General features: G+C 34.4%; 4 protein-coding genes across 7 annotated transcripts in view; 1 reads left to right on the top strand and 3 right to left on the bottom strand.

Moving 5' to 3' along the window:
* The window catches only part of LOC110992063, a 29,396-nt gene extending 6,963 nt beyond the window's left edge, over positions 1 to 22,433 (top strand). Inside the window, exons 6-17 of one of the 2 annotated variants that reach the window (XM_022257729.2) lie at positions 15,552 to 15,686; positions 15,767 to 15,907; positions 16,797 to 16,904; positions 17,190 to 17,416; positions 17,986 to 18,202; positions 18,639 to 18,697; positions 18,883 to 19,302; positions 19,569 to 19,932; positions 20,332 to 20,434; positions 20,630 to 21,085; positions 21,905 to 22,035; positions 22,291 to 22,433. In XM_022257729.2, the coding sequence (XP_022113421.2) occupies positions 15,552 to 15,686; positions 15,767 to 15,907; positions 16,797 to 16,904; positions 17,190 to 17,416; positions 17,986 to 18,202; positions 18,639 to 18,697; positions 18,883 to 19,302; positions 19,569 to 19,932; positions 20,332 to 20,434; positions 20,630 to 21,085; positions 21,905 to 22,035; positions 22,291 to 22,427 (2,498 nt within the window). In that variant the 3' untranslated portion in view covers positions 22,428 to 22,433. Of the gene's footprint in view, positions 1 to 15,551; positions 15,687 to 15,766; positions 15,908 to 16,796; positions 16,905 to 17,189; positions 17,417 to 17,985; positions 18,203 to 18,626; positions 18,698 to 18,882; positions 19,303 to 19,568; positions 19,933 to 20,331; positions 20,435 to 20,629; positions 21,086 to 21,904; positions 22,036 to 22,290 lie in introns of both variants that reach the window. The other variant, XM_045629240.1, reaches the window with a different exon arrangement.
* On the bottom strand, positions 4,249 to 8,135 carry LOC123689400. The gene is made up of 6 exons (XM_045629241.1): positions 8,017 to 8,135; positions 7,218 to 7,339; positions 6,880 to 7,003; positions 6,219 to 6,383; positions 5,475 to 5,570; positions 4,249 to 4,668 (listed from the first exon to the last, which is right to left on the bottom strand). Exons 1-6 carry the CDS (start codon positions 8,059 to 8,061, stop codon positions 4,261 to 4,263), a joined length of 960 nt encoding a protein of 319 aa, XP_045485197.1. The 5' UTR covers positions 8,062 to 8,135; the 3' UTR covers positions 4,249 to 4,260.
* LOC110992064 lies at positions 8,929 to 12,540 on the bottom strand. The gene is made up of 6 exons (XM_022257730.2): positions 12,423 to 12,540; positions 11,783 to 11,850; positions 10,946 to 11,049; positions 10,559 to 10,637; positions 9,833 to 9,898; positions 8,929 to 9,108 (listed from the first exon to the last, which is right to left on the bottom strand). The coding sequence occupies exons 1-6, from the start codon at positions 12,448 to 12,450 to the stop codon at positions 9,007 to 9,009; spliced, it is 447 nt and encodes a 148-aa protein (XP_022113422.2). The 5' UTR covers positions 12,451 to 12,540; the 3' UTR covers positions 8,929 to 9,006.
* A 465-nt stretch (positions 22,434 to 22,898) lies between the features above and the next one.
* The window catches only part of LOC110992059 (protogenin), a 74,373-nt gene continuing 69,645 nt past the window's right edge, over positions 22,899 to 27,626 (bottom strand). For 2 of the 3 annotated variants that reach the window (XM_022257723.2, XM_022257724.2), the window contains exon 23: positions 22,899 to 27,479. In XM_022257723.2, the coding sequence (XP_022113415.2) occupies positions 27,216 to 27,479 (264 nt within the window). In that variant the 3' untranslated portion in view covers positions 22,899 to 27,215. The remainder of the gene's footprint in view (positions 27,480 to 27,626) is intronic. The other variant, XR_002600148.2, reaches the window with a different exon arrangement.

The following is a 27,626-nucleotide window of genomic DNA, read 5'->3' as shown; positions in this document are numbered from 1 at the left end:
AGGGTTAGTTATAGAATTGTAAATGACTTAGTTTAAGTTAAGACTAAACTAAATTTAATAATTGAGCCTTAGTTACCAGGTACTTTAACATTTAAACACGTTTTTATTTCAATCTTTTAGGTATCTATGTGACATTTTTTTGGCAAAGACTTCCTCCTAATCCCGCCATTTCTGTTTGCAATATGCCACCTCTGCCATGTAACACCTGCTCTTTCATTTGCTTTGTCTGCCTTCTAAGTCGTCTTCCTTATTTTCATTTGGCGCACCTTGTGCAACAGTTTAGTACTTTTAGACTAAACGTTTTGTGATCTTCCCAATTGACCAATTCAATCCCTAACTAAATGAGACCAAAAAGTCGTGGACAGCAGTAAACATGCGCTGTGGTTCTGGGTAAAATAATTTATTCCAATTAGACCACATAAAATAACACTTTTGAACTTTAACTAAAAAATAAAGATGATTCTAGTTGCCCCTTCCAAAAGGTAGTTTCGTGTGGAGAAGAATGGGCAAGAAACTATACTTATTTTTAAATAGAATTTACAATATTTGTATAAATTTGTTAAATAATTATATGTGAAGACAATATACTCCCAGAATAAAACTACTATACAGGTATGTATTATTGTATTGTTAGTATACATTTTTCTCACATATTTACAAATATCGAAACCGTAGAGTATTATACATTAAAGAGTATTTAAACTGTGTGTAAGATAAAAAAAAATTACAGTTTGTAGTATTATAAAACAGAAAAACAAAAATGTGTAAAATTAGATCAGCAACCAATTGATCTTGGCAGCTTCATTAGCATACGGTTTGCATCATTTCATCAGTCTACTGCTTTTAATGATCAAAAACTTTCGTAACAAAATAGATTGAACTAAGAATATAATCCACATATTATTATTATGTCGGGAAGGGCCTAGCGTCGAACTCTTGGTAACCCTGAGATTGTGGGTGACGATCGGATTTATTTTCTTTGTACACAATTAAGTTTGCTCATAACAGCAGTGTTGGCCTACTTGCCTCAGCGTGCGATTCCCATTCCTGAGATCGTAGTTTCAATCCCCGGCTGTGCACCAATGGATTTCCGATCTATGTGCCCATTCAACATTCGGTCGAACGGTGAAGGAAACATTGTGAACCGGCGTGTGTCAGACACAAAAGCCTAACCTTATTGTGACACTCTTGATACTAGAGGGCTAGCGAGTGCGTTGCCGGCCTTTTAAGAATTTGTACGCTCTTTTCTTGAAGGACGAATTTATGTTATAATAATCCAACAAAATAATACTCTTTTGTCCGATATTGCTTTGTATTTCGATTAGAACTATTTCGAGTAACGACGTATTTTATTTTAATTCTACCCAAACCCAGTTATATTCCCATTCACCTAATCTCCCAATTTTGAAGCTTTGTAGGCGAGTAATGGCGTTCACGATGAAATCACTTACGAAATACAATGTATAGTGAATTGTTAGCACGTGGCGGGGCACGTTACAGCTAGGAATATTTTGACTTAAATCACGTATATTTTATCCGGTTTTATGTATCGTACAATTACAATACATTGTTGGCAAGTACTTCCTTATAATTGTAACGGGTCGATGAATGTAATAAGACGACTAGTTTAAAAATAATAATTTCGGGGAATTCTAACTTATCTTGACGAATTACAGCGACATAGGATTTACGATTATAGAGAACAATAAAATTACTGATACATAATTCACTGTTTAACAGTTTTTTTTGCTGCAAAGGGGTAAAGGTGAACAGGCGCTAATTAAAGATGTAAGTTGGCGCCTGGTAATTAGTTCCGGTGGCCCCAGAGCTGCTTTTTTAATTTGTTTTAATTATTTATTTATTTATTATTAATTATAAAAAATGTATTTTTATTATTAATTTTTTTGACATTTAACATTTGTTTAAATACCATAATTGTCATGTTGAGAAAAGATAGCTTGTGACCTTTTTTAAATAAATAAAAACAATTCGTTTTACTATAGAAAAGTACATAAAGGGACAATACAATGCAATACTATACAATATAATATCGCATATTCGTAGCATGGGCTGACTATACTGTACAAAATTCAGTGATATATGTGTGTATGTGTTATCAGCATTCGTAGTACCTGTTTTGACTGTTAGACACGCCAGTAGCCTCAAGTTTCCCCTTACCGTTACAGTAATTTTAAATCCCTTTAACTAGGGTTCAAATGCATGACCACAGGACTGTTATACCCACTAAGCTCATGCTGTAATATACTAATTTTAATATAAACGGCAAAAATGAGAGGTCGTTGACCTATAGGTTACGTAGTTACGCGTTTTTGTCCATTGGCACGAAGCCAACGCGTAATGGACGACGGATGACATGGAGAGTCTTATAATTGTGATTATAATCGATTATATTTCCTATTGTTTTCTTATATGTGCTAAATATTAAAAAAACTTATATTTTCTTTGGACCACGGCATAATGTAGGCAGGTACAAAGGGTGTGGTGATGAAAGACTTAATACATATTTCGTGGATTTTTCTAAAATGTATTGTATTCAAGGGACCAAATTTATTAATCAAAGTCGACAAATTTACTACGTAGCCATCAAAACCATAACTTGGAAAAAATCCCTAGTGTTCGAATTCCGTACTTATTTCGTTAAAAGTTAATTCATGTAACCAAGTCGGTTAATTAATTTGAGGGACCTTTTGTCTTAAGTTTTAGCTACCTAACAACATCTTACTGACGATATGAATATAAAAAATATTTTGTTTTAAATAAATACATTCAGTCAATACGTTGTTATATTCATTAAATAGTTCCATTTAATTTTTTGCGCCAACATTTTTTAAGAATACGTTTCGAACATTCCTATATTATTAAATTGTATTCATAATATGATATATTTAGAATGTGTGTGTTTACAAAAAGATAGTATTCTCACTGTTTACGCTATGTAAAAAAACATGAGAGGAAGCAATTTACGCAAAGTAACTAAACCAACTGCGATCCACCGAAGTTTACGAGGTAGCGGAGTGAAAAATTTAACGATAACTATGTACCATCAGCAAAACACACGAATAGAACAAATAGTGTGCTTTGCTGATAGTACATAGTCATCGCACATCGCGGATTTATTAAATTAACATATATATTTAAATTATTATTTTTAAATGGATGGAATTAAAAATGTAATTGGTGTAACAATTGTTATATGGCGAAAATATAGCTAATTGAAACAAATTTTTAATCAAGACAAGTTATTCTTTCAATAAACACTGTTTTCATTAGTGTTTAGAGGTTCAGTTTAGAGTTTTTTATCGGTATCGAAGACAGTTTTATGCACTGTTGCACTGTCTGTACAACACGAAAGGAGCTAAAAAACTTATAATAAAATAGTTGATTTTGCTGACCGTAGAGAACTGTTGGTTACATAATAACCTCTTTTATGTAAATATAGCTAACAACCAGGTGATGACCGGCGTAGAGTACTAACCACTTCCAATTGTTTACTATTTTCTTAACAATGATGATATCTCCAGCATATAGCCATACAGCCAACGACTAGAAATGGCTGGGTAAATTATATATCTGCTTGTATCTATGATTTATGTAGAACCTATAAGTCTAAAAATATAGTCATATTTAAAAAATCTTAATTAACCAAACAAGCGGTTAGGCGTAATATTTAAAATATCGCTGTTACGAAAAGAAAACTTCTGTTTAATATGTGGGTAACACAGAAAATGTTTAGCCAGTTAGAAACATTGCTAATAAAAGGTCATTTCGCCACTGTTGTGCTAGACGATGGAAGGACAGTTACTGCGGACTGGTATGTCAATCACTGTTTGCCTGTTGTCTTGGAAAATAATCGACAGCAGCACCCTCGCAGCAGCATCCTCCTTCACCACGACAATGCTTCAGGGCACTCCGCAAAACAGACTGTTGAATATTTAACTGCCAGACACCCGCCATACAGAACTATCTGGCACCCTGCGATTTTCATTTATTCCTAAGAACTAAATATAAAATTCGAGGTATTCGCATTACGAGCCCTGAAGATGCGGTAAAAGCGCACGAAAATGCCATAAAATGCCTAAGTAAGAATGTCGGGCCACTGTTCCATCGAATTCTACGATAAATAGAGAGGAACTGAGATTACTTCGAAAATCAATCAACATTCAACCGTTTTTCATTTTCTAAACATTTTCAGTGTTACCTAGGTATAAATAAAACGTCTAATTGGATTTCTAATTCAAATTATTCTTTTTTATTATCATCAAACACAAAATTATTGATACCACCTATATCATTGTGCAGTTCTTTGAGTTTTACTTTGAGTGTGTCGATATTATTGGCATTATCTTTCTCTAACACTCTCCTCAATAAGCTTTCCACTTCGCTTGTATTGCCCTTTCTATTTTCAATATCCAATACAGTGGCGTTGTTTTCTGCGATAAAATTATCTAATTCAATAAAGCTTATATTTTTAAAAGCGCATTTCTTAACACTTTCAATCACATCAAATGCTTCATCTTCAATAGATTTTATGACTTCTATGAGGCAAGCTTCATGCATCGCGCCATGCGCCATTTGTTTAGTCAAATCCACCACACCATCAATGAGTTTCCCGGATATCTCCATCATGGTTGACTTCATGAGGGGTGACTAAAACAATGAGAAAACGCCTTTTGAAGATATCAAAATTAATTTTAATGATATATGACCGAAAGTTTATTTCCAGATTTTCTCATCCGATCTCAGGATTCATTCAGGACTAATTTGAGAATTGGTAGTAAATGTAAATCTGCCCATAACTTTAGAAAAGTGATGAAAAATAAATTATAAGTTTAAATACATAACTTCAATCCGTTAAAAAAGTGTTTTTCTTTAGAAGACTTTTATTGTTGCAATAACTCTTTGTATATATAATTTTACTGTACGTGTGTATGTCACATATGCGCTTGGGTGCCCTAGGTGGTTTAGATTCACAAATCAACCCGGCAGATGGCTACAGTCGATATCTAGATAATATATACAGAAAATGAAATTAAATTTAGAAAAAAATAATTGTCAACCTAATTCTATGAATGATCTGATTTGTCATATAGGAAGTCGTGGGTGATAATAATAATTTATAACGTCCAGTTTGATTCGAAATATAATTATTTCTTTAATTGAAACCACGATGAAAGGTGGGCACAATTTTTCAGCTCGGCGTTGACGGAAATGAGTCATTGAAAGTTGTAACATGTTTCGCACGAGTTTATTTTAAAACCAAAATTATTCGATTTAATTAAATTTTTGATAATAATTTAACAACTATTGTCATTATTTTATAGGTCTACTGTGACAATTTTCTTTTGGGAATTACTAATCGATTCACAGCGTCATTTAAACGATCGGTCAGTCATTATTTGTATTAAAGACTTAAGCCAGACATCTGCTAGCATTGACCGAATTAAAACCCTTACCTTGGATATGACGCATTTAATAACCTTCTTCAGAGAGTCGTGATCGTGTCCACACGCTCTCAACAAATCGTAAATCTCACTCTTTTGTTCATTTATCTGAAAAAAATTAAGAACACTAAATAACACGTCAAAAGACACGTAACATTTGTTGAGAATTTTAATTTTTTTAGATTTATTGTACGGTCATTGGGGTGATTTAAATAACAGAGGATTTTAGTTTTACTCCATGTTAACCACTCGCGTTGACCAATAGACAATAAACCAAATAATCAAATGACAATTGTTATGAACGACTGCAATGTAACAGTTAAAGAGAGTGCCTATGTCTGGCTAGGGGCGTAACTCCGACGATTTAGTAAATCGCCACGCTTATAATAAATAATATATATTGGCTGCATTGGCTTAAGGATCGATATTGCCTTAATTATAATATTTAAGTATCAATATTAATCAGGTTTTGAAATAATTAGACAAAATATCCTTCTGTGCTAGTTTGATTAACATAAAATATTCCTTCGCCTATGTCGAATATATTCTGAGACTAATGGACCATGGAATCGGTTAAAAAATGCATTCAAATGAAGAAAAGAAAATAAAGCTTTATTTAAGTGCACTAGGATGTTGTGGGCAGCCAGTCTTTTTGCCATGCCTTTTGACATATAACAGTATTTTTCTTTATGATTTCTACATACACAAATAAGAGTTTCAAACGATTTAGATTAATTTTTAAATACTCAAAATTACCGGCTTAATTCCATCTCTGATCATACTCTTCAGATTGGTAACAGTTCTGATCGCCTTAGAAGGATCCTGACCGATCAAGGCATAGCCACAAATTACCATCTGATGAAGAGCTTTCTCGGCTAAGGCGGATGTGTCGTTTTGTTTATCAACCAGGCATTTTTCCACCTATGCAGAACAAAAAAATATTGTAACCAAAAAGTTTTTGTTGTACTTTGAATAAATAATATCAAATGATGAAAAAGGTATATATTGACTATTTCTAATCAAATTAATGTTTAATTGTAAATAATAATCTACAAAATATAGCAAATTAAAAATAACAGTAAATTATTAGATTTTTTTCCAAGTCTTCAATTAGGAAAAGTATATGTCTTATGTAAGTGAAATTTGAAGTATCGCTGATACAGAAATCAAATTAATGTGCCCAAAATATAAAAAAATATACATTGAACCTGCATGAACAGGGCGCAAACAAGGGCAGGAGGCTCACCTGATGTTAAGTGATACCTCCCATGGACACTCTCAATACCAGAGGGCTCGCGAGTGCGTTGTCGGCCTTTTAAGAATTGTTACGCTCTTTTCTTGAAGTCTGAATAGATTAGATCTGTCTAAAATGCATAACTTTTTAATGCAATAGTGATTTTTGGCATATTTACCATACCTCCTCATCTCCATGACTTCTGATCATATCCATCACGCTTTGAAGCTGGAGCAACTTCTCTTGTATGTGCTGTGTGCCATTATGCAGCAGAAGTCTTATTTTTATTAACACCATATCTACAGCTCTGAAATTATTTATAGATATAAATATATCACTCTATAGATATAAATATATATATATATACTCAATCTCAATCTCTCGCAAAATTGCTGTTTCGCATATTACCATAATATCAATAAATTCACATGTTAAATAGATAGATTGAATTTATTCTACGAGTTTAATAGACTATATTAATAATTGACGAATTAACATATTTTAACATTCCAAATTCAAACCTTTCTAAATCCACCTGGAACTTTCTTTCAATGCTCTGGACCAGGTCATTGCCAAGTTTGTGTGTTATCTCATCTTCTATTACCTTATCCACATCATCTTTGGCCACTTCCGCGCGTGTTACCTAGATTTAATCTCTCAAATTTCAACTCACGCCTAATTTATCACGCCGTTGTCTTGGACTCAAATCTCAAAAGAGAATTAGAATTTATTGAATCAATGAATTAATTTAGTGGTAGACCGATTTGTAGCATAAGTAGGGGTAGTGTTTTAAAATATATTTAAAGAGTGAATATTATTACATGAAGAGATAAAAAGGTCGTCAATTTAAAAAAGAGTTTTTGTTAAATTGAGGAGTTTGAGTTTGAACAAGGGTAAGTAGAGCCCTGATAGGACAGAGATATAATATATTAAGATATTGATAAATTATATATTAAACAACATATTCTCAACCTGTACTATGCTGAAACGGAAAGTATTTCTATGCAACAGTTCTTTAAGAAACAAATTGTAAATGTAGAAATTATTGCGTCAAGTATCTTTAATATAGGAAGTTTTGGTGTGGGGCCTAGTGAATTTTATTTTTAACATTCTTTCTCTCATAAATTCCGACACGAAAATGCAATTTTCACGAATTGCGTACTTTATCAAAATCTAATCTTGTCAAAACAACTCTTAATAAAAATCATCATCTATTATTTTTATAGTCATTTCCCGCAGATAACATCAAAATAATAAAATTTAACAGACTTGATACAGCCATTTCAGCCTAATTAACAATAAAACAAATGAACTACTCGCCAGAATGATCGCAGATATTATGTAAAGCGAATTCTTCAAACTCATAGCGGGATTGCGAAAATAGTTGAACGAAAATAACTCGATATTTCTGTATCAAATGATTGCCCACTTGTTTACGATAAAAATGCCGTTAAACATTTTATGGTATACTGGTTTGTACCCGCGACTTCGCTTGATTGTAATTCGGTGGTTCCTATTATCATCATATTATCATCACCTTTTGTCGCGTAAAGTCAAAACAGATCTTGACTAGTCGCATTGCATCTTTTGCTTTATGTTTCCATATTAAAGTAAATTTAAACCGTGACATGGGTTTGCCTTATGCACTTAATAGTAATATAGGCGTTTTGCACATATTAAAACAAAAAATAATACTTATATTAACAAAACTGTTAAATATATTAAACCTTCTTGGAACTATTGATTTAACATAATAGATGATTTAGTCTTATTATGTTACATAGCTATTACTTAGATACTTTAAGATTTACTAGATAGAAACCATGCTTGTGCACCACAGACTAAACAATGCGTGAAAAGTTTACAAAATTGTTATTCACAGCAGCTGTACAGATGTAGGCAACCTCCTTGGTGAAACTCGTAAACTTTTAGTGCTGGCTGATTAGGTTTCTATTTCTAAAATCATCGATTTAGGTATTTAGAGTATTGGTTAATCTCTAATTTTCCATATACCAATTAAATAAAATAAATATCAAAATCAATTTATTTACACCACTATCTTATTACATTTTGTTCCTGTAATTGACAGTAATAAAATAACAGGAAAGTGATTTTGATGTTAAACGATTATTTTATAACATTTTTAGAAGCTATATTATTTACTTAAAAGCAACAGACAATTTTCGTTAAATTATTAAACATTTACTTATTGTAAATCAAGTCAATCTTTATCTACTAAATTCAAGTACGCTTCTTTACTAATCACATATGAAATATACAATTTAGAACAAACACAACATTAATACACATTTAAATGATAATTTGACGTGATTTTCGTTTGCTGCACCTTGATTGAATGCAGTTGCACGTACGATGTCTTGATTCTTTTTTCGGCACCTTCTCCTCTGTGTCCTATAACATTAGGCACAACAGTGTATTCTGTTAAATAAGGGCGTCTATATAGAGTGGTAACGAGAAAACTACGCTAGAAGCTACAAGCGCCGGTACTCTGTAATTTCGATATCAGTCTCGTCCGTTGATGCCGTGAGATCGTGCGGTACAAACAACATTTAATTCGGGATCGTTTTGGACATCGCTAATCGTAGAGAAGGGAATCACACTCTGCTCTAGACTTAATATTTTTCCTAGTTTTACCTAAAGGACTAGTTCCTTATATAAAGTTAATCCCTTAGGTAAAATCCATTAAATAAACGACGTCTCTTTAACGGATTGCGATTTAGACACTATATTTTAAGTTCAGATACTAAATGATCCCTAAATATATCTATATATAACCTTCTGTGTGTGACTAAAAACAGAGTTTAAAACAGAATTTTGAGACCAATGCAACGAAATTAAATGTTGCTCATAAATGCGAAATTACAGCAATGCCTGCTGGATCGTCAAACTGATATCCATAAAATTACTCCACACCAATGGTTTGCTCCATTACACATACAATGTCACACTCCACTCCGCTGTCTCTACTACCCAAAAGGAGTCTTGGCCTCCGAAAGGAGAATCTCCAAGCGCTGCCTGTCCTAGTCACCTTCCGTCAATAGCTGGCTTTCAGTAACCTTCCATATAACGACAACTCTTAGCGTCAGGAAAATTATATGACGACAGTATTACTTACACTATCATAGCAGCAGATGGAGCGGCACAAGTCTTTACTGTCCAGTTTTCCAAGAAGAGTATAGAACTGAAAATAGAAAAGATAGTAGTAAGCCATAACAATCTAATAACTAAATAATTATCAATCTTGTTGATTAGCATTATTATAACTAATACCCCGCGGTTTCATTCGCTTAGATGATCTCGCGATAGCGAATACTAATTAATAAAAAACATCTATGGTCCATATGTATTTTTATAATAGAGATAAGATTTATTTGTAGTACTTCAGAGTCTCAGAACTTACCTATGCACAACATTTGACGTATTTTTGTTTTGTTGCAGCAAAATAAATAAATCGGTACAAACACTACTGTTTGTGTGAAAACATGATAATTATATATATTATATAATTATCATGATCTATAGAAAAACTTAGAGTTTCATTCGCTTAGATGATCTCGCGATAGCGAATACTAATTAATAAAAAACATCTATGGTCCATATGTATTTTTATAATAGAGATAAGATTTATTTGTAGTACTTCAGAGTCTCAGAACTTACCTATGCACAACATTTGACGTATTTTTGTTTTGTTGCAGCAAAATAAATAAATCGGTACAAACACTACTGTTTGTGTGAAAACATGATAATTATATATATTATATAATTATCATGATCTATAGAAAAACTTAGAGTCGTATAACCTAGAACTATTTCAATCTATAAAGATAATAATATAAAGTACCTTTAACTTAAGTTCGTAAAGAATGTCTATGAGCATCGTTACTGCAAATTCGAGAAACTCCATGAACTTTTGATATAATCTGAAAAATATGATCGTATTGAGATAAGCTAAAAGCCTAAATCTAAAAAAAACGAGGATAACGAAAACAGAAAGCTTCCGGCTCTTTGGCATTTTCTTTTTAAAATCTCTTATTATGCTAGGAAGTTATACTCTACTGACGTAGAGTGAAACCCAGGTCAGTGAGGACTCAGCAGCCCAGTCCGATCAGGCTGATTTTCGAGAAGGTGTCTCGATCATAACTCGGTTAGTTTTAATTTTGCAAAGAAAATTTAAAAGAATCTAAACGCTAATCTGACTTTCGTTTGGCCCATGTTTTCAAAGACATACTTGACCGATAAATAGTATAGTTGACATATGGAAGTGTTCGTGATCCGCTGTTTTGCAGTTTCCGACGAACAGCATCTGTCCCGTGGGTCTCCCAGTGGTACATACTAAAACAAACGTATATGTATCAAACATACTTAGAATATAATTATATTATATATCTATATTAATCACGTAATCACGAGTGCCATTTAATTAAATTCAAAATTCAAACTCAAAATCATTTATTCATATAGGTAACATAATGTTCAATGAATGTCAAAAATAGACATATGCTTCTAATTTGACATTTACTGCCAGTTCTCTAATCAAGGGCATAGAACGGAAGAGAAGAACTGGCAATAAGCTACCCGCCACTCTTATTAATCGCCAAGTTTTTGTTTTACATAACGTTTGTAAGGAGCTGCACCCATTACACCATGTTTAACAAGACATCTGAAGTAATATAATAATAAAAGAAATTAAAAAACAAAGATTTGTCCTCTATCAGCAGGAGACATGGTGAAATATGAGCACGCACTTTCATTCTTGTGGGAACAACACGCAAATACGTAGTCTAAATAACAAATATCACGACGACCAGTCACCACAAGTAGGACCCGTTCACGAGTATCATGTATGGTTGCAATCGGCCCCCTCGCTATATTTTAGGGAGAGAGACAACCCAACGCATGGATGCCAACACAGAAAAGACTAAAGACGTTTTAATCAAATAATCATAATAATCATCATATTATAAACATAATTTTTTTTATGTTTATTGAAACTATGCAAACACTCAAGCAGGTAGTCGATTAGATTGCAATACCTAAATTAAATTATAATTCTTATGAAACTTACCAACGCAGCAGCTGCTAGGGCAACAAATAGGATTGGTTTCACCAAGCTACGCAATTGGCTTAAAAGTTCTGAAAAAGAACAACTCAATGTAATATTAATAATCCGGTGGTGCGAAACAGATATTTTTGTAAATTATTTATGTTAACCTATGATGAGAATAATGGAAATTAACCCTGAATAACCAAGTACATATCGTAGAGTATAGTCGTCAACTATAGAGTATGTTGACTAGTCAGACCTTGGCCAAAATACATTATTTAAAAACCATTACACAGAGGAGGTAGAGAGACAAATTACAGCCTGGAGTCCATGTTGGTCACAGAAGCACATTTTCAAGCCTCAAATGAGTTCACCACGAAGGAAAAAGTAACGGGCTCTGTTATGATACCTAAACTGCTATAAAGTGCCAATCATGACCTATCACGGAAATAATAGACCCAGCTAAAATGGCATTGGCCGGGGCACACAGCAAGAAAGTGTGACAAGCGATGGAGCGAGAGAGTGCTGAACGCCATCGCCGGGCCAATGTCCAACTATGAATAAACCAAAACTTGACAAGCATATTCCGGTTCCTAAATGATAAATGTAAATTACACTTTTACCTAATGTTAAAAGATTTTTTTTTTCAATTAAAAGTTACCTTCTGACGGACATCTTTCCACTTCCATTATTAATTGGTATATATTTTGTTTAATAGCGTTTTATACATTAAATTTTGAATCAAAAGGGAAACAGAAATTTATTTATAAAATTTTTGACACATCTATCTTGCGATTGACAGATAATAAGAAAACTCTGATTAAATTTTCTTAAAAAAAACGTGCATTAGAAATGATAATAAAAACTAAATAATTTTAAATGCTTCTTCGTAACTAAATTCATTTCTCGTATATTTCTATCTTATTGTGTTTAATGATGTTATGAAAAGAAAGAAAGAAGAAAGTCGTAATTTTGGGTTTGGGTACATTGAAAGTTCATTCACAGAAACTCAGATCAAAACAGAAATATTCTGTATCTGTATCGTGACAATTTGTTTTTTCTTATAGGCAAGTAAGTGATCAATATTTTGTGATCACATAAGATATCTCAATAAGTCACATGCTGATACCACTAGGCCAACAATTCTTCTTCTAATAAAACATTTGATACTGTGCTAACAATATTCTACAATAAAATTTCATTAAGTTTATAAATGTATTTTTTATTATATAATCATGTGTTCCTTTTGGCTCGTGGACAGTTTTTCATGCATGTATAACCTTTTTCGATGCATCTAGCACAGCCATTTGTCAATGACGATGTATCTTCCACGCTGTCTTTTTTAGATACAATACTTAGTTTGCGTGTTCTTGGCTCATTGTCTTCACTTCTTTCTGGGTCCTCAGTTTGGTTACCTAAAGTAGATTTTCTACGAAGAATGAGTGACTTTATTCCCTTTACCATTGCAATAGATTTTCTCTCTGCCCTTGCTTGATTCCCAAAATTTATATTTTGTGACGAATCTAACTGTCTCGATGCGGACAACTGGAAATGTAATTATAAAATTAGATACAGATCTGGAACAATATTCTTTTACGGACAATAGATTGAAGATTGATGTAATTAAAAGTAGTTTAGCCAGCCCAGCCATTTTTAGCATACAAGAATTCCCCAAAAAACAAATATAATTATTTCTACTAAACTTGTCTAAGATGAAATTACTTACTAACTACATACGTATATAGTAAATTAATGATGCCTTAATGATGATCAAACCTGTGCTTGTCTTTGGCATGAGACTCCACAATCCGCTACGCTTGTAAAATATTGGGTATATTCACTTATCTGAAAAATTTTTTTTTTATATACGACGAAATACCGTACGTATTAATGTAAGTAAGCAGAAATGAGGCCAAGTAAGATCACATTAAATTAATTCTACATTACAACTATTATGCGTGGACTCTATTGTCTCTCTCTCTGGGCTAGTAACTCATATGTACGTCTCTAGGTCAGCCGTATAGCAAAATCTGGTGATAAGGTTCTGCTATCCTTTTACAGTGTGTACAGTTTTGTGGTAGACGAGTGTTTGAATTGATCAGTCAATCTCATTGGCGAATATCTACGCGATCTTTTGCTTTCGGTGTTGCCAATCACGATCCTTCTCTAGGTCCTCTTAGCCCCTACGTATTGAGTGAGCAAAATACGAAATGATGCGTTGGTTGGATATAATTGATAAATCATTTTTAATAAGGAACTCGATCGACGCATTGAGGCGTTTTATAGTCCACGGTATTCTTAACAATGCTTTGCCTTTCTCGGATTAAATACAGTAAGATATCCCTAGCGATTAATTACTTATTTTGAGATGTGCTACCAGAAAATATTTTGACCTATTGAGGAAAATTTAATATAATAATATATAATAAAAATATAATATAAATAAATGATTGACCAGACTGTAGCCAAAATGTGTATCAAACACATTTACTTCCCTTAAATTAGAATGATACTAATGAGCTATCAGGTCTTACTATTCGCATGATGTTGCAAGTGTAGTTGGAGAGAAGTTCTAATATTCCATAACAGGCATCAGTTACAGGGCGGCAGGTGCTGCGAGAATAAATATTATATTATTTATAGAATTGGAACTAATAAGAAAAAAATATACGCCAGAAACACGACAATTTAACATACCTGACTACATTATCAATGAGAGCACAAGGACAGGTTTCACAGACGCAAATTGTTCTGGCCCTCGCATGGCTGGTTCCTGGAGAAGCCGCAATACTGTTGGACCTTTCGATGCCACTCAGACCACTGAAACTGCTGTACTGGCTTTGACGGCATGACAGACGACAACTACCTGACCAAATCTGGCGGATTGCGCACGCTGTTGCCGTGAATTCTGCGTTATGGTTAATCTGAAACATATAGTGGATGCCAAAAGAAAATTTCTATAGAATTTTTGTTCGATAGTTAAATGCTCATTATAGTATTACCACAACTTTTCAGGGCTTAAGACTCAAGCGGCAAAGTTAACCCGTTGATGCGGTCAAATTTTTATTTTATTTTGTATGTCTGTTTAACCATAATTCTATTTGAAACTTGACATATTAGACAAGACATATCTGTGACTAGACATATCTGTTAGAATACGGACCTTAGTATTGTGACGATACCAGCGTATCTTAGACCACTTGACGTGTGCCCAACCCAATAATTGTATATTCTAAGGCCAAAAAACCATCTTCATGTCAATCATAATCAAAAAATACTACTATAACAAAAATGATAGATTTTTGTATGCAACAAATAAGCTCTAAAACTACTGGAACGAATTCGTAAATTCCTTCACCATTAGACAAATTATATCTGAACCTGCTGCTAATGGAAGTGGGATATGCTAGGATAACGAAATACGTACGTAAGCGTAAATGAGTGAAAGCAAGAACAGGGAAAAGAGAAAACTAATTAGCATTTGTCCGGTGCTTTTTGTTCCTCCTGAAAATCAAAAGAATGTTAATAAAGTTACGACTACGAAAGCTACTACTAAGGCGAATGTAAATAAGCTCATACATTGTTTTATTTCCTCTCGGTATTTGGACTACATGGCGTTATATAAACATATAGGTATTGTTATAAATATGACATTAACTGTCAATCGTTACATCGAAAATATCAATCACCTCTTTGACATTTTATTCTATGTTTATTGTTTGTGGTAGTCTATGAGAAAAGCACAGAAATAGAATATCTCATGAGTGTATGTATTTCTTGTTTCTTTCAGATACAGAAGGTTTGAGCAGCGGCTGCGAAGCAAGCGGTGTCAGGGACGAAATCGCTCGTGATTATGCCGCATTACAGTCACGCCTTCGTAGGGAATTCTCTGACAGACATCCAGGGAAAGTTGACGTTATGCGAGGTTATTCATTTCTTCTTTATTCATTTCTTCTTTCTTTCCCGTATTTTACATCGGATTTATATTTCCGACCATTATTCCAGCGCTGAGACCTGTGGCCACTGAAGACCAGCTTTCAGCTGACTACCACAATAAGTTGATGGAATGGCGCATGAAGGGTGTGAAACAACCTCCACCCATACCAGCCCGGAAGGACCTTAGCGAAGACTTCTTGAAAAAATGGGGTATGGAATGACTAACATTACATTTCGAATCGTGACATGTAATAATAATAAAGGTGCAGAAAGATTATAGAGAAAAATCTTACTTGCCTGGTAAAAAAATTCAATTGCCTGAGGATTGAACCACGGTTGAAACATTCATCACATCATTCTTGAAACCTGTTATGTCTTTTAGAAATGTATAATAATAAAGAATTTTAATTCGGATAATACAGTATACTATTATATATAGCAGCAGCTCCTCATCCGCCTGCCACGTGGAAAAGCCGCTTTTCTTCATTCCTCACTTTCATTACTCACGCCAAAATAAATTTCCCATCAATGTTTGTGAATATGTTATCCAATCGCTTATGTGGTCGTCCTCTACCACGCTTTCCGCAACCTGGATGCGACTGTGTGGTTCCTGGACCATTTCTCCATTCTTTCTATGATAACTTAAGTAAAAGTCAGAGGACTGGTCCACTTCTATTTCAGCTTCTTAGTAGTATTTTCTTATTCCGACCATGCTCCTTTCCATTGCGTGTTGGCATAAGTTATAAGTTTGATAAATTTGGATACTATGCGCCCACGTTTGGCATCCATATGTTAGGATAGGTAGTATGCTAACTCTCAAGTTTTGACATGAACCAAGGAATAACTTTACTTATGCAACTTTTATGACGATGTGGTTTATGACATTTTCTGTACGAGAGAAGATTGTTGTAAGGGTATTATCAAACATCTAAAAACAGTCAAGTATTTTAAATGCATATTATATACTCGTACATATTTTCTGCCAAATTTTATATTTGGAGGCCAAAATTTTATTATGACGTTTTTTAAAGTATCAACGACTTTTGATATTATTAATATTAATGAATTATATTTTTAGCATCACTTGTATGTGTTTCAGATGAATGGACCCGTATGAAGGAAACTAATTCAGTTCCGACGTGGGAGGAGGAAGCGAAACCTGACGAAGTGTTGGTTCAAACATCGACTGGTCTTTTTAAGTTTCACGGTATATATTTAAGTTTTATATGTAGATAGCCGCAAATAAAAATCGCTAAAACTTGTCTCACAGAAAGTTAGTCACAAGAAAAAAATATTATACGACATTATTTAGTTTATTCATAATTTGATTAATCTATTCATCAGCCTTTCATGAAAAAAATCTTATTTCTTCGTATTTTCCTGAAATCAACAAACCCCTTGCACCACTGCTCTTACTAGTTTAGTCACTCTCAGTGAGTTTTGACAGACAGAACAGATTTACTTAAGTCTTCATATCACCTGATTATTGCAGGAATCTCCCGCTCCTTTACAAGAAAACTTCACGAATGGGAGAAATCTCGAGGTATAGCTCCAGAGGCCTCCACATCCGCCCTATTGCAGGAAGCAAAGGCGAGGAATAAGGTTCCATCTGCCCTAACTCGTACACAAAGTGACGGAAGCGTTGGTCCTGTGTTCGCGGGTGGGAGAGTTCATGCAAGCAGTTTGAGTGTTAACGATGCTGAAGATTTAGAAAATTTGGTATGTTGTTTCAAATACGTTTCTGAATTTACTGAAAGGTTCCGAGGCCCAGATTCTTTTAAAATTTCGTTATGTTTGTTAAAGCAGCTTACTTACCCTCACAATAAGACATGTATGTTTTTGTTTTTGTATGTAACTGCCGCTCAGAGACACTCAACTTGAAAGTTTGCTTGCAAGTACATTGCCGGCTTTTAAGAAGTGGTACGCTCTTTTCTTGAAGCACCTTAAGTTGAATTGCTTCGGAAATACTTCAGTGGGCAGCTGGGCACATAGTGGACATAGGTCCTCTGCAAAAAATGCCTTAATAAACCCTCATTTATGGAATAAATGACCAGACGTCGAGGTTTTACTTGGACCTTGAGGAGCTGGTTTGAGGTGCTCCCGCCCTGAGAGAGTTTTCCATGTGGGACCATGGTGTATTTTTAGCGGAAAACGCCCTTAATTAAAAAATGATTCTTTCAAAATGTTTACTGTTAATATATATCTCTAGAAAATAATTTAAAAAACCAAGAACCTGTTTGAAAATTATCTTATGATAAGATTTATGAATATGGCTTTTGAATTTTCAGCTTGATGACGAAGATTGTGAAGATGGCAACGCTCGAGAAGCCCTCCTAATAGAGATAGAGGCCGAAGAGGTCTGCACGGCTGCCCCTTTAGTAGCTGTCTCTCCACGACATACACCACAAAAACCTGTGTATACATATGGCCCAGCCGAGGCACGTTTACTGTGTGAAACCACGTCTGCAATCACCGGAACTGCTGTTGTACAATCGAATGGCTCTGGTGGGTCCATAATAATCTTATTACCGGTCTTGGCAATACAAGACAGATCTTCAATAGGACCTCAGTATCGCGAGATGGATGGACAGTTTTACGTCTTCCAAGATTATGGCTGCCTCTAAATAATTCATACAAAAGTCGAAAATACAATACTATCTATATATATATTTCTATCATCTCATTATTTTTAGAGATCTGTGTGCCTTGTTTTGCCAAAAATCTTTTCTAAATAATACCTCTCGTTATTAAAAAAAATTCTGTAGTCAAGAACAATTACGGCAAATTATTACTTAAGGTGTATTGTAATTTTTCTTAGAAAGCAGATTGCGTTGCAAACCAACACAACTTATGGACTCATCGCTAAAAAATAACTGATAGATATATTATAGTAGATAGACTAGACTATTAGCTATTAACAATTTAATAGTAATGATTTCAGATTCCCGGATAATAAAAACAAAAGAACAAACGATAAACCATAAAATTATCAGAGAACAGGTATGTATGTTTTGGTTTTGTCAATATATATTGTAATATAATTAATTGTAAATGTGTGATCTTAGTATTTATAAAAAAAATACTTCTTGAATTATAAATAAAGTAACAGAAACAAAGTACCATTAGGCTGTAAAATGATTAAAAACAGAACAAACTATTAATTTGGTAAAAATAATCTATTTCAGTCCACCACTGAAAAAACACGCCGGAAAATTTCAAGACAGAAAAGCCGCGAAGAAGACGCCAAATTTATTAGAAAGACCATTGAGGAAATTGAAAGAGGTCCCCTCAAAGATTACTCTGAAACTGATAACATTACTGAAGCTCAATCCATGAGCAAAAGTATAAGTATCAAAAGTTTGAAGATAGACAGTTCCAAAGAACAAAACGATAGCGATAAAGACGAAAAACGTAATAACGGTAAAAAGAAAAAAACATCCAGAGCCAGATTAGAGAGGGAACAATCGAAGCCGTCTGAAACTGATACAGAACCAGAAGTAGATACGGTGACGGTAGAAATACCGAGAAGGAAGAAAAGACCGCGGAGACAGTCCGAGAAGCCCAGGACACCTCCAACATCGCATCACTCGGAAACAGAAGGCGAAGTAATTACTCATTCATACTTTGAAATCCAGAAAAGAAGTACTTTTTTATTTTATTTACTGGCATTTGATTAGCTTTATTGTTATCTTCAGAATAGAGACCCAATATTTAAATGGTGGTGATTTTTACCCCAGAGATCCAAAACCATAAGCCTGATGGCAGCTACTGCTGCCTCCTGCTGTATCCAGCACAATCAGTCTTACTAATAAAGATGTATGTATATCGTATAAGTGTGTTATAAGAAGAACGTATTACTATTCTGTTTCAGGTGTTCGTCCTAAAAATCAAAACTCAAGATGTCCACGACAAACCGCCGGAAGTTATAGTGAAGACCACACGCAAAATATTTTCACCAATTGTGAGAAGTGGAGAGACCATTCCACGCGCAGTTATACCAGTAGACGTGGAGGAATTAGAACCAAGCCAGACTCAATTCACTCAGCCAGTCCACGACTCGAAAACTTCTTTGCAATCTAAAAGCTCTGGAAAAAGTTCTGGAGACCTACAAGATGATGAGCAGAAAAAAAATTCGAGGCCACCCCTCCCTACTTCTCCGACTTCGCAACGAAAGAAGGAAACTGCACCGGCCATTAAAATTATGATTCAACGGTATAATAAAAAAATTAATGAAGGTAAGGAAAATCCTTTGAATTCAAAACGGTTTTGATTCATGTAAAATAAAAATAAAATATTCATGGGTGATAATGTACATAATATAAATATTACTTCAAACTGGTAAATAAATGACAAAAAGAAAGGACATTAAAGTCCAGTTAAATCGCAAAATTGTTTTACAAAATGTTTGCAAACATCTAAATAGAAATAAATATAGCAAGGAAGGTAGGTAGGTTTACTTTAAACTGTTTCGCCTAAATCGGCGTGTGACTGCCAAGTCACATTACTGTGGCAACAACACGTAGTATAATATTTAATCAAGGAACCAAGTTAACAAATCTATTTAATAATTATTAATCATTATATTAGTATGGGTGGGTTGATAAAGAAATTTACAACATGATTATATACTGCAGCTCCACCTTCCGGAGGAAGTAGTGGCACCACATCTCCGTTATGGAGATCTCCAAAATCGGAAAGAAAACGTCCACCAGATATGCCTGTAGGAGTTAATATAAGGTATTTTATTTGTAGCTTTCTACAAAACTGTCTTTTATGAAGCGGCTCCTATTTGACTCTGATAATATGCGTTTATGTCGTCAGTTTCACCTTTATTATTCTGTCTGAAACTAATTGCATGATACTAGTTGGGTTTTATCGATAAATTGTTGAAACCGTTCCCAACGAACCTAATAAGACATATTCTTCTTCTAGAAATAACCCATTCCTAGAAAGAGAAGTTCAAAAATCCGCCAGCGCGTGTCAATTATCGCAAGATCAATTAATGTCAGAAAAATGTTTGACACCCGCAGACGATGGAGTTTTGAAATCCCACAGCGCGAACACATTACATCCTCAAAACGAAGAAGTGGAAGATGTACATATACGAGAAACAACACCAAGTATGGAGACAATTATACCACGATTGGAAAAAATACACCAGAATTTGGAAGAAATTAACCAGAGATCTGAAGAAATGTTCGAAAAACCGTTATTATTAAACCCTAGTTTTATGAGATCCATATCTGCTGTTGAAGATAATTGTACGTTAATCAGGATGACATCCCGAGCCGCCAGGATAAAGGAAGCGAGGGAACGGTTCCTTTCTTCTTCTCCTTCTATGAGAAGAGAAGGTACTAGTTCTGCAAGTGACTTAAGACCAGGTGATCGGTAAGTGTACAATACATAGAATCCTTTTTACTATAGATAAGTCGGCCATTAGTGAGACAGTAGACTATAACTTCTCTACTTTTCCCAATATATCTACAACTGTATCGTTTTTGTGTGTATATTAGTTCTCTTTTTATAAACAGTGACATTCACAATAGAAATACAAGAAATAGGGGAATTTTTTTCCAGGTTGCAGATAATAAACAGGTACTTCATTTATAGGCCTAAATATACGCTGCTATAACATGATTCCTAGTAAAATATTAGAACTACCATTAAACATATTCAAAACACATATTAAAAAAACATTAATGTGTTAAGGTTACTACACAATTAATGACTACCTAGAGGACAAAAACGCGAGGCAATAGTTATAGTTATATTGTTATAATTTGTTTTTTATCTTAAAATTGTTGGCGATATGTTTATAGGTAAATCACAGAACAAATTTTTTTACTAGTGTAACTTTAATGACGTGGTTTATGTCAATTGTCTTTGAAAATTTGTTGAAAAGTAAAACTTGCTGAGTTTCTTGTCCGTTTTTCCCAGAACAAGGCCTCCTGGTAGTTTTGCGAACGGATGGCGTAGTCTTGCTCTTTTGCGAATTTTGTAAACAGTCTTGACATCACAAGCATGCCCTAAGACGCATCTACACTGAATCTATAGTTTCTGCCTACTAGCCAGGCTAGCGATATTCTCAGAGCTTCGATGATTTAGATATAGCGATTATCTAAATCAACTGGCGTAACTTAGAAGCCTGAGAACCTAACTGGTCTGGCAATTTCAGCCTGACCGCTCATTTAAAAAACTATTTTCTAGGTCTAGTCAAGTAAGCTGTGAAAGCGATGCGGCGGAGGGCCAAAGTTCAAATCCAGACTCACCATTGGGCCGTAGTGCTTCCACGGGAATGGTCAACGTAGAGAGGGAAACCTGGCAAAGAGTAGCTGAAAGTAAATGTCAACTACTTTGGAATTCGATATTGTTGTATGATGTTAAATTTTTAATTTAATTTTGTGTCAATCATTCCTATTGACAAATATTTTTGCAGTCATATGCATTATGCTTATGAATCAGTAAAACTTTTATCAAGTACAATACTTGCGATTTATAATACATTGCGGTCAAGTAAATTTTCTTGTTTTAATAATAATTGGCCAAATGTATATAGCAGCTATGTTCTACCATCACCGCCATCTTTATTTCAGATGGTTCCAGGCGTGATCGCCCAAGATCCAGGTTTAGCTTAGCTCGTTTAGCCGCTAAATTACGGAGAAAGGATGAGAGCGCGGTGTCGAGATTGTGCCGACAAAGCCTTCTTGTACAGTTAAGGAATAAACAATAACTCGCATACTTTGTTTTATTATAATATAAACCTTTATATGTATTTCTGTGTATGAGTATAGTACAGTTTATTAAAAAAACGTGTGTCTACTCATGTATACGCGTTAGAAGTTAGGTCCCTTGGCGTAGCAAGATATTTATCTTTCAAAAAATTTATTCTACGTTTGTAGAAAAAACGACACTATTAATAGAAAATAAAACACATTTTAATTTTCAATTTTTAATCGTTCAATCATGACAATATCGTAGCAACATCTCGTGAGACACATTCAAAATGTCGGCAGTAAAAGTCGCCGTATCAAAATGGTTTACCGAACAAAGTAATTTTATTATAAAACACTACGATTCAGTTAATATTAGTTATTATACCCAATAGAAACACTTACAAACAACGTTAATTGGTAATTTGGTTGAGGTAGATTCAATTATTTAAAAACTAATTTTCTTTTGTGGGAACACGATTATATTTTCAATTAAGATTATGTCATTAAATCCATGTATCTTGTTAACGTGAATTAATTTTTCCAAACGAAACTCGAATTATATTTCCTTAACAATTATTTTGTTTTAGAGTTCCAAATCTATTTCACAAACATTTCATATTGTCCTTTTCGTCGGTACCTATTTCGATGAAAACAAACTAAACTCCGTACCGTACTATATAAAGTCGCGTTTCCTATGCAAGTGACTTGCATACAAGTTGCAACTTGCATACAGGTTCAAACTTGTATGCCCAACACTTAAGTAAGCTCATTTGCACGCGAGTTGCAAGCGTTTTTTTGTGTTAATTTTATGTTACTTACTATGTGTATACGTATAATTAATACGTTTACATCTTTGCACTGAAATGCAACCATAGAACGACTTCTTCTCATGATGAACACTGTTCAATTAGGAGAACTATCTACGCCACCAAAAACTTGTAGATATGCGAGCTGTAAGTTGAACAAAATCATGTTTCTTTTGTTTCAACTCACTTGCACACAAACGTGACGTCATACTTGCAAGCAAGTACTTGCATAATGGAAACGCGGTTTAAGGATTTGACGCGGGCGTGTCGCAATTGTCTCCAGCAAAATAGGCCCCAACCTACTTAACTTTTCTTAAACACTTTGTAACAATTTCATAGTATTTGGTCCAAGGGTGGAGCTGTTCATGTTCCCACACGATTTGAAATATCTTAAACGTATAAAATATTAAAATGAATATTAAACATTTTGATTAACATCCAACTTTAAATTAAAATTAATGTCGAACATAATTACCTTAAACGTAATTCTCTAGCGACTTAAAAATTTTAGAAAATCAAAATGTTTAAATCCACAGTACATTAAACATGGGTTTCGCCCTTATTAATAATTATGTATACAACAACATCTCCATCCTAACACTTGTGGTGAAAGATTCATTCCATTTATATTTGAAAATGTATTTGATAATTAATATTTACGAATTTAAGTAAATATAGAAATATTACCCCATTTCTTTGTATGAAAACTTATTGTCATAATTTACTTGCAAATATCAATTGGTAAGATTATCAGGCCCTTGCCCCAAATGCTCATAGAACTTAATGTACAGAAGCTTTCTATGCCCTAACATACGACATCAATTTTGGTTGATCTCTTTAGCAGTAATACAAATTATAAGCAAGAATGAATCCTTCAATCCACGCCAAAGCTTCAACGTACCAAATAATAACACAACTACAAATAAATATAAGCCCTGAACAATCCGGCATTATTGGACGCGTTTAATAAGTACATACCAAAATCGCTGGCAACACCGAAACGAAAGGAAACTCAGATAGACATAAAATTTTTTGACAAATTGATAAAACGATGTTAAATCCATTGTTCAAACGCTTGAAAGCATAACAACACAATAAAATCGGCATTTTTTAGCGAAAATAGCAACACTATTCTGTTGTCTATATCGGATTATAATAAAAAAATCTGTAATTGTCTGTAATATATTACGATTTATGAAATTGATAAATCCCTCGATTGTACAATTACTCCCAAACTTGGTTATACTATAGTAACAATATCCTATACTATTTATAAGGCTGGATCAGGCGTTTTTACCACAAGGCAATATTTCATGCTGTGTTGTTTTCCATAATTTATTTTATACATAGGATAATAACAAAAAAGGAGTAAAAATGTAGGCTTTGGTTTATTATTTTACTATAATTTATTAAAGGGGTTAATATAATAGAATAGTTATTTTGAAAAAAAATTATAAAGGTACAAGAATTTTGAGTTTGCTCGAAATAATCGATTTAATATCCTCTGCGGTAAAAACGCATAAACACTACCTTCAGTGTCTATGTAACATTAATTAAAACTTAATATAAAAAATCTGTAAGGAGACAACTATTGCAGCCAATATGGAATGTGCAGTAACAGAAATAGCTATTGTAAAGTGGAATGAATTACCCGTGTAATGTGACCGCAAGGTGGCGCTGAATTATATTTTAAAAATTATAAGTTTTTCTTATTGTATTTTTTTACATTAGTCTTTCTTAGAGACTATTATAAATAATATTTAATTGTAGATGAATATACAAATACGGTGGAGATGGAAATTTAACGACTAATTCAGGGCGGTGCCAAATCTATTATTTGTACTCGGATCTCTTACATTATATCAAAGTCATATTAAAATTTTAATCCTTAATCGACGACTCAAGAGTACAGCTGGTAGTTTTAGATTCAGAGAGTAGAAGAGTATTTTTTATTTTTACTAGATTTGTGCCCAAAATATCTAATTATAATCTAAAGCTATATTTTATATTTACAGCAAAGGTTGTCGCAAAGGCAGATAGCTTTCTTTAATTTTTTTTTTAACTTATAACATCTTGTAAAATACAAAGTATCAAGCGGATGAGCGATGGAACGTGAGATGTAAGTTCGAAGATGAGTCAAAAAATCCTATTCTAGTCTCTGAATCTCGGCCCTGATAAATTGTCTGTGACAGTAATACTTTTATGTTACAGCGCCATCTGTCGCGACTTATTCGATCCTTGAACTAAATTATTGCAAAACGATTAAACGTATCGAGGCACATACATCAGGCTTTTATTTGAAATCATTTCCAAGGACGGAAAAGCCATTCTTGTAAATTGAGAATAAAAAATCTGTACAAGGAAGAACTTATAACGATCCACTACGGCAACTAAAAATGGACCGAGTACGGTGGGCGACGCGCACGATCCTCGTCGCTCGCCGTACGCTAACAATTTAACTACAGTTGTACATAATTCAGGTTTATTGCATCGGGAGACAACAATTTGGTAAATAAAATAAATAATACGAAGTATACACAACCTAGAGTGAACTTGTATACAAAATAGCGTCAAAGAAACTTTAATACCTAACGTAGCTATAATACAAAATGCGTACATACTTTGAACTGTTTCTACAAATCTCGCAAAAACTATCGAAGAAATCGTATCGTGAAAATCTCACACGATTTTCACAGTTCGACAATCCGTGCTCGCGTTTCGTAACGCACCGATACGTAGGAAGATAACGAAGCAACAAAACAACAGCAAAATTCCTTCAAAAACCAACGCGCCCTAGATGTCTTAGACCCTGTGTAAACCTAGCGACGTTATATTTCTAGCCTAAAGAGCTCACACTAAATCTAAAACTAACTGTAATTGAAGTATCAGGTACATAGTCGGCGATTAAATTTAAACTGAGTTTATATTTACAAACGTCTGTGTTATAAAGAGACATTTCAATTCGACACTTAGTTCCCAATGAGCATAATTTATTGCTTGTTAACAGAAGCTGTTTATAACACAAACTTCGATTGGCGTTTGCAACCTTTAAAAAACATAATCGCTATCCCCCCCACTCAAAGTATAACCGGTACGCCAAACGTCCGTTGGATTTGACACACGCGAGTCGTACTTAGCGCTAAGTCTCCCTAATTTACCCTGTCCCGAATCATTAAAACTGTTTATTTACACAGCATCGGCGTCCCACTCTCAAAAGATTATGCCTGAGATATTGAAAAGCTGCGACATCAGATCGCTATTGCTATGGAATTAACGGCTTCGTACGTGGTCTAAGTATAGAATAAATAATAAAATAGGCTGCAAACGTAAACGCAAACGTACACATTTGTACCGAGGTGCTAAACTTGTACCGAAGGGTGAAAGAACCTGTGTGGACTTAAAACTATGAAATAAATAATGTTGCCGAATATCGTTGGGCCAACTTAACAAATACCTTATAACCAAGTAAATGAGGTAGATCATCATTGTGATATGGAATAAATAACGAACGGTAAGGGGTTTCACGAGCGAGAGGGTGGGGCCGGCTCAATTAAAGGTGGATGATCTCGACCGAGGAACGCCGACCCCGCCCTCCGTAAGTAAATATTCAACAATTTATTAAACTATTTCTCATATAATAGCAGTGTTTCGTTGCAATATCAATTCATTACTCTATCTAATTGAATTTGTGTTCGATAAACGGGTGTGCGTTAAACATACGTGGAATGTAAGGGGGTAACTGTAGCTTCTTAGGCTTAAGGAAAATAAATATGTACATGTGTGTGTTTGGTTATTTTGGTCTGTATTTTGTACGTTCGTGTGACGCGGAGGCCCTCGCACGCGTACGCGCCGGGCGTATACGCGCGTGCGTCGGTCGGAATAGGAACAAAACTCGGCCTGAGCCTCGAAACAAAGTACAAAACTCCTATCGTTAAAACCGGGACCGGTTCGGGGGCCGCCTACCCCTGTGTGATTCTGAACAGAGGGCGTCGCGCGATCTCAACCGTTGGGCTGAAGGGTGGGTTGAATTTTGCTGTTGTCCAGTTGGAACGTGCCGTGAGTCAGTTCGGAGTTCATGTTGTCGTCGGGGAGTTTGAAGGAGCCGTTGGAGCGAGAGGGGATCAGGTCGGGCGGGGGGCGGGAGGTGTCCAGGAGACCGCCGAAGGAACATTCGGCCGTTCGCTCGGGTTCGCGAGACACGTCGAATGAGTCGAATGCGTCGTACCGGCGGGCTTTCTTCACTTTCCCGTTTGGGGTTTTCGACTGAAAACGAAAACAATTGTTATTGATAAAATTAAATTCATATATACATATATACAGTCCGAGTCACTTGAATAGCCTCACCCCCAAAATTAATATAAATTCTGTGGTATATTAAATGTTGCCTGTTTTACTTCATAAGTAAACTTA

This window comes from Pieris rapae, chromosome 8, assembly GCF_905147795.1.
Source record: "Pieris rapae chromosome 8, ilPieRapa1.1, whole genome shotgun sequence".
In the NCBI taxonomy this organism is placed as follows: Eukaryota; Metazoa; Arthropoda; class Insecta; order Lepidoptera; family Pieridae; genus Pieris; species Pieris rapae.
This window is presented reverse-complemented; position numbering and strand designations above follow the sequence as displayed.